Source organism: Polyodon spathula, chromosome 14, assembly GCF_017654505.1.
Source record: "Polyodon spathula isolate WHYD16114869_AA chromosome 14, ASM1765450v1, whole genome shotgun sequence".
Taxonomy (NCBI): Eukaryota; Metazoa; Chordata; class Actinopteri; order Acipenseriformes; family Polyodontidae; genus Polyodon; species Polyodon spathula.
In genome coordinates this window covers 32,789,859-32,797,626 of record NC_054547.1, presented here as the reverse complement: position 1 = coordinate 32,797,626, position 7,768 = coordinate 32,789,859, and the positions used below count along the sequence as shown (strand labels likewise).

Here is a 7,768-nt window from a genome sequence, read left to right as displayed (position 1 = left end):
ACAGACAATATATATGCTAATAACGCCATTCTGTTAGCAGTGTACTCACACAGTAGCCTTCCAGCACTTTTACCAGCATTGCATTTTCTAAAGTTATCGGTTTGAAACATTCTCCTACATTAATATAAATACATAAATAATTAAATAAATAGGCGTACACATGAATGAATATATACATTAAAAATTGCAACATGTTTTTATCACAATATTGCACTTTTTCCATATCTGAAAAAAAATTGCTTACCCAATCGAAAAAACTACCATAGGCCGTATACTACCACAGGTCGTGTGCTCGTTTGTTTGGCTCCTGCCCTTTAAAATTCTTCTTCTTCTTCTTCTTCTTCTTCTTCTTTCTTCAGAAGCTTCTTCTTCTTCCTAATAATAAATAATATTTTTATTAATAATTATTATTAATAATAATAATAATTATTATTAATAACTTTAATTATTTATTATACTTTATTATATTAACTATTATTTTAAACTAATTGATTAACAAAATACTACTACTACACTACTAAACTAATACATAATAATAATAATAATAATAATAATATAATAATAATAATAATAATAATAATAATGTTCAATAACTTTTTTTTCCTTATAAGTAGTGGAGTGGAGATAAAAGCACAATACCTTTTGCATAACAAAAAAAAAAAAAAAAAAAAAAAAAAAAACCAAAAAACACTTTTCTTGTTTTGCCTGAGGCTGAGAGCAGGCGCCCTGGTTACTTGCTGTCACTAAAACATTTTTCTTCACACTGGAAACTGTCAGGAGTGACGTCAATCATCCTGCGTTGACCAATTAGAACGCTCCCTGATTGTTTAGCTCCACGGGCTGCAGCGCCGTCCATGAATCTCTATTCAGTGTCTCAAAGCGTCCTGCTGCTGCCTCTCAACCGAATGGGATTCCACGTAGGCATTGAGACATAATCTAAAGTTTAGAAAGTATTTTAAAAGTTTATTTTTTTTTTGTTATTATTATAATCACTGGTAGTATTTTTCATTATTATTGTTTTGCCCGCTGTTAGGTTATTCTAGTTAGACGTTTTGAGCGTGGATGCTGTGGAGAGCTAGTGATGGACCCTGCATTTTCCAAACGGAACACGGCGCTGAGATTAGTTGACTTGGCAGGGGCTCACCACCATCAACATCATCACCATACCCCTGAGAGCATGACAGGCTTCCCGGGGTTCAGCAGCCATCCACACTCAATGGCACACATGCACCCTGGGGAGATCATTTCAGAACCCCGCCTGGGGCCAAGTCCATTCGGGCCAGAACACATGGCGCATTCCTCGGCCCTCAAACTCAGCCCAGCCCATCATTATCCCCACCACCACCACCATCATAATCCTCATATGGCAGGCCACAACGAAGTGATCTCCAGTCAAACGGGAGCTTTTGGCCCTGTGCAGGCTGCAGCGGTCCCATATCCCATGTCTCACACAGCCCAGGCATTATCGGCAGGCAGGGATTTCTTTTTACGCAGAGACCTGACAGCTCCAGCAATGCCAGGACTTACTGATCCGGGTACAAGTTCTCATCACGGAATGTTTGTCTCAACAACAGGTAGCTACCCTGGACTTCATCACCCCGAAGCTGGAAACCATACCCTCTTCTCTGGACTCCACTACGAACAGTCTTCTCACACAGCTCCAGGTGGCCACGCTTTGAATGGACAAATAAGGTTAGGGATACCTGGAGAAATGTACGCTAGGGCTGATCATTTCAGTCAAGTGGCAAGTTCCAGGACTGATCTGTTCACTGCATCCCCTCTGCACGGCTATAGTGGCATGAATCTGAATATGAATTTAAGTGGTCACCACCACGGACCCGGCGCTTTTTTTCGTTACATGAGGCAGCCGATCAAGCAAGAACTTATTTGCAAGTGGATGGAAACAGAACAAGCTCCGAAAATTCTTTGCTCCAAAACATACAGCAACATGCACGACCTGGTAACGCATGTCACAGTAGAGCACGTTGGGGGACCTGAGCAAGGTAATCATATCTGTTTTTGGGAAGAGTGTCCCAGAGAAGGAAAACCTTTCAAAGCCAAGTATAAACTTGTAAATCATATCCGAGTACACACCGGCGAGAAACCGTTCCCATGCCCATTCCCTGGCTGTGGCAAAGTATTTGCAAGATCCGAAAATCTCAAGATACACAAAAGGACTCACACAGGTCAGTAATTTAATTAATCGTATTAAATGCGTTTAGTAATATTTCATTGTCTTTAATTTATTTGCAAGTTAAATGCACATGAAATACCATAGATTGGGATAAGCATGTATTGTTATGTCAGTTTAAAATAACCCCTAAGAGGCTTATTAGCACTGTTAAATAATCCTCATATAATAAGAAGCAAGTTTAAATTGAAAATATATTTAATTAAACCTTTTTATTGAAGTTGTTGTATTATGCGACGTAATGAAAAAAAAATGTAACCACGTTGCTGGTTGCGATAGTAGACTGCACAAAATGTTTTGCAAATACTGACAAAAAGCTGTTTCGGTTTCCATTACACCATACATACACCATTGGTGTTATTGTTTAATTATAACGTACTTTTATGTGAATTGAAAATGTATAATGTATTTTTTTCTGCCTGTATTTTCAAAAAGTAAATTGTAGAATGGATCCGTGACGTGTCAAAAACATTTTAGTTCACATTTATATATAAACACTGTACGTATAAGCTACAGCAAAACATGACTTCCCTCAAAACTGTCTTTGAACTCTCCCATTCTGAATCATTTATAATGAATGAAACTGTGTCTACAAGGATTTCAAACTAGATAGAATACTCCGTGAAGCGGTATTAATTAGTTTATCAGCCAGTGCTTGCTGTCTCGATTACTCGCTTATTCCAAAATACAACACCGCGAGGCCTTGTGTCGTTGCCTCGTTTAGAACAGACTCCAGAGCAAAATGCGATACGGTTTTATTGGTGTTTTTTTAAATTATTATTATTTAAACAAATATTCAGTACTTTTACAAGTGACTGGGATTTTTTGTGACTTTTTTTTTTCCGACGAGGCAACAGGGCCTAAACTGCTCGCTTTCTTAATCTGTTCCCTTCCCTGACAACAAAATAACTTGATCCGGGAAAACCGATCACGGCGGTGCGGAACTAACCGGCATTTCTTTTCTTTTCCTTCTTTCTTTCTTTCTTTGTTTTTTTTTTTTTAATTTAATTGTAAATGAACATTCTCAAACTTTCAGCAATTAAAAGACATATGTAAAGTTTGATGGACTACTCTAGTTAAGTAAGAGGCGGACATTTCAAAACAAAACAAACCAACCAAACGGTACTACTTCAGAGCAAAACAACTTGTCCAGTAGCTGTTAAATAAATATTATATTTTTGTAACCTATACAATTGCAACTAATATTGTATTACTACAGCAGTATAATATTTACCAACTTAAATGTGACAGTTTCTTTATCAGAATCGTTTTGGGACAGCTTAGAGATTGTACCTTATACACTAACCTTTTTTTCTCATTAATATACAATTATTACAACGATACTGCTAGCCTGTATAGTTGTTAGATAATTTCTATGATGCCGTTGCAATTAAATAAACGATATTTTAGTGTTATTACATGTTTCAAATGTGCAGGTTAAGAAAAATGAAGCCTTATTTTATTTATGTTGTAGGCCTTACTTATTTTGTATTTTTATTTTATTATTCCTATGTGTGCTTCATATTGATTATTCATTTATTAATTACCTCGGGAGTTGTTGCCCATAGCAAACTCTGATACATGTTCAAGATTTCTTAACTGGAAATAGAATTGCAGTTAAATAAACAACATGAAGCTTTCTTCAACAGAAAGATTTGTATTAATTACTATGGCGTATAGTTGATTAAGTACTGAACTGCTTTTTTGTATGTCTGTTTATCTTGCCTATTTTTAGAGCTACACATAGTTTATCATTCAGAACACCAAGTAATAATCATACGTTAGACACAATGACTATTGCTAATATAATATGCAAATACAATGCGCTTTAAGTTTTTAAATTCATAATCGGTTGGCCATATTAGCAGCATTGACAAAATAGTTAATAGAAGTTTAGCGGTAAATGTTGCCTGTTCCACAATGCCCTTTTCTCGTTGTGGGATTTAGATCAGTAAATTCAGTTTATATATATAATATTTATATATATATTAGATATATATATATATATATATATATATATATATATATATATATATATATATATATATATATAATGTTAGACTATGTTTGGTGTTGAACCATTAACGACAATTGTTCAAAAAATGGCGGCTAGTGCTGTATACTTCATGTAGGCCTGAGCTTGTTTTAAAGTATTGCATAACGTAAATATGAAACATAATTTCATCCCATTCTCACTTAATAGACCAGCTTGAGTCATGTATTAAAAAAAAAAAAAAAAAAAAATCGACTGACAATGGTGCACTATATTATAGGGGCAACTATAATACTAGATTTGCTGTCTCCTATTAAGCAGATATTGCAAAGAAATAAGGGATTTACGGCGGGGATATTTTTCCAAACTCATGGGAATGATAAAAGTGCATTTGCTCGTAGTTACCGCTTTCTCCAGACTCGGTACAATCTCTGTGTTTATGAGTGCCGCTATCCCATGGGTCTCCTACTTACTACTTGCTTGTAGTACACTAATGCCCTTGATTGGCTGTCTCAACCCAACAGCTGAAGGTCAACATGTTCCTTAACGTGCAGCTGTAATTAGACAGTAGTATTAAATACGTTGAGATGCACTTTCTGATTGATGCTAATGTATTATGGTACCAGTTTGTTTTGAAAGGGATACATTCATTAACGTAACAATACAACAATAAGTGAATATTCTACTGCAAACATTCTTTTGCTTCTCCGTTTCAGGATATAATTCGGTCTTTTATAAAAATGTATTTTTGTATATTTTTTTTTAGATGGACATTGTTTATGATTATTAAAATATTTAAATAGCCCATCGTATTCTATAACTATATTGTGTATTTAATACAATGAAATATAAACACAAAATAAAATCCATGCCAATTATGAAGCCTATTGGTATTCTTGAGTCTCATTTAAAGTAACATAATTAAAGTAGGATTTTCGTTTTCAAAAAATATATATGAAAACGTTGATTTAACTGTGTCCAGATTTGAAGCGATATGATTTATATAAATGTCAATTATAATAAGATAGTACTCTAGTCAGTTGTCATTTGAAACAAATAAAGTTTACAACATTGAAACTGTTTAAGTAAAAAAAAAAAATGTTGGAAGTGAAAGGGTTTGAGGTAGAGTTTAATGTTGAGAAATATTTTCTAACTGATTGGAACTTGTAGGATAGGAATCAATGATGACTGAGCCATTATTTCTGTTGTTTTTAAAACTGATCAACCTACATTAGAACGATCTACTCTTAAAGGTCATAGAACTTAAAATACAAAGGTGTTTATATTTGTGGTCTAGTTTGTTCTCGGTTTTAAATTGAGTTCCTGATATTTAAATGTATGAAATTAACAATAGAATTATACACAGAATTGGAATATGTGCAATATGAATGTGTAAAGTTTTATTGTCAGAAAAAAAAGTGGAAAAAATATTATTGGGCACTAAATGAGGCCTGTGACTATATCATCAAAACCCATTGCTGGGTGTCTCCAATGATGCCATACACTGATGTTTGCTGTTGTGTTGGCTTTCACAGACCAATCACTTACTGATACAGAGATCATTCAAAGTAAACACAGGCCATACCATCAAACATGGGCATACAAGTTTATATGTTCATCCTGAATTTTCATGCCACATGCAATGATTACATTTGCTTTTAGCCTCATGGGAAAAGTAGGAATGATATGTATTGTAGTAAAATATTAGCATACTAACACAATTTATTTAACAAAAAGACTGCAGTTTGTACAAAATGTGACCGTGGAACCTTTGAAAGTTTTGTAGCTTATATGCAAAGTAGTGTGTTATGCTTTTAGTGTGAGCTGTAGAAAAGAAAGGACCAGTAGAGCTAAACAGTATTTTTTATAACATTGTGCATATTTATATTTATATCTAAACTTGAGCTTAAACATTTTAACTAACTGTTTGCCTTTTGTGTTATCTTTTTAGGAGAAAAACCTTTTAAATGTGAATTTGATGGCTGTGATAGACGTTTTGCTAACAGCAGTGACAGAAAGAAGCACTCCCACGTGCACACCAGCGATAAGCCATATAACTGCAAAGTGAGAGGCTGTGATAAATCCTACACACACCCCAGCTCCCTACGAAAGCACATGAAGGTGCATTGCAAGTCTCCACCTCCGAGCTCTGGCTATGAGTCCTCCACACCTTCTCTGGTTTCTCCCTCCTCGGACTCAGGTCGAGACCCAGCTTCCTCCACTCACTCCGAGCCCCTCTCTTCCTCCCAAGCAGCCAACTTGAGTGAGTGGTACGTGTGTCACAGCACAGGGGCAAGTGGGATCCCAACCCCTCCCAGCAACTCTTCTTCACCTGACCCTTTGGATGAGCCTCCATATAGAAACTCTGCACACAGGAATACATTTTAAGTTATGTTCTAAGACAACTCCAATGCATACGTTTTGCAGATGCTAAAGAAGTTATCAGAAACTGTTAACCACTCAATGCTTTGTCAAATCTTATATACACAGATATGAGGTAATGCACTGGCACATAAACAATTGATAGTAATAACACAAAATAATAATAGTATTTAAAAAAACGCTGCCAAATGAGACAAAGTTGTTTTTTCTTTTAGTTCTGTTTATTTGGCTAAATCTCTGTGGACTAATGTGTAGTGCCGGACACTTTCTAAACTTTTTTTTTTTTTTTTTTTAACTGAATTATTGTTTATTTGATCAAATTTATGTAAATTCTGTTTTTGCTTTGCCTTTGGTCATAATTTATTTTTCAACTTGACATACACAATTTTTTGTATTATTGAACCAAAGTGTTTTTGTTTTTTGTTATTTTCAATAGAGGATATTGTACATTTGTAAATGGTGGTGTTCTTATGTCAATGTAAAGTGCTATCTTTTCAGTTGTTTTGGAACAAATAAATATTTTTTATTGTTTGTTACTGGTTTGTATAAAAATTTAATGAAATATGACTTATTAATGTTTTTTTTTTCTTCTACTGTGTATATATTTTGCTTTCAGTCTGTAATAAATTAATGGGTACTTGCTAGCCTACACATTATGCTTTATGGTAATTTACCATAACAATTAATTTACTTTTTTTTTATTATTGAATACTGTTTTTTGTGTGTTTTTGTGTAAATGTGGGTAATGAATTACTTTTTATTTCTTTTTTTTTTTGCATAATTAAGAATGCAACAATGTGTAGCTCCGTGCTACATTGTGAAGTCAAGCTGTTCAACAGAGTTCTGAATGTGTACCAAACTGCCTTGTATTTTGTCAGTATTTTAAATAAACCGTATACTATAGTGATAGTATTGTCAAAACGCACAAGATGTATCATGTAAAGTAAAAATAAAAATTGTTATAGAAAATGTCTATAGTGTAGTGTATCTATTGAATATCTATCTATCTATCTATCTATCTATCTATCTATCTATCTATCTATCTAGCTATCTATCTATCTATCTATCTATTTGTGTGTGTGTGTATGTGTGTGCGCGTGCGTGCCTGCGTGCATGGGTGAGCAGGTATTACTATCAATGTCCTGACAAAATATGAGAAAATGTCCCACGAAGATAGTAACTTCTGAAAAAAACGGCGTTGT

At 34.4% G+C, this 7,768-nt stretch overlaps 1 protein-coding gene across 1 annotated transcript; it reads left to right on the top strand.

Moving 5' to 3' along the window:
• The first annotated feature begins 793 nt into the window (after nt 1–793).
• Nucleotides 794–7,539, top strand: LOC121326380 (zinc finger protein ZIC 4-like). Its single transcript, XM_041269636.1, has 2 exons — nt 794–2,186; nt 6,136–7,539. Exons 1-2 carry the CDS (start codon nt 1,082–1,084, stop codon nt 6,570–6,572), a joined length of 1,542 nt encoding a protein of 513 aa, XP_041125570.1. The 5' UTR covers nt 794–1,081; the 3' UTR covers nt 6,573–7,539.
• The last annotated feature ends 229 nt before the right edge of the window (nt 7,540–7,768 follow it).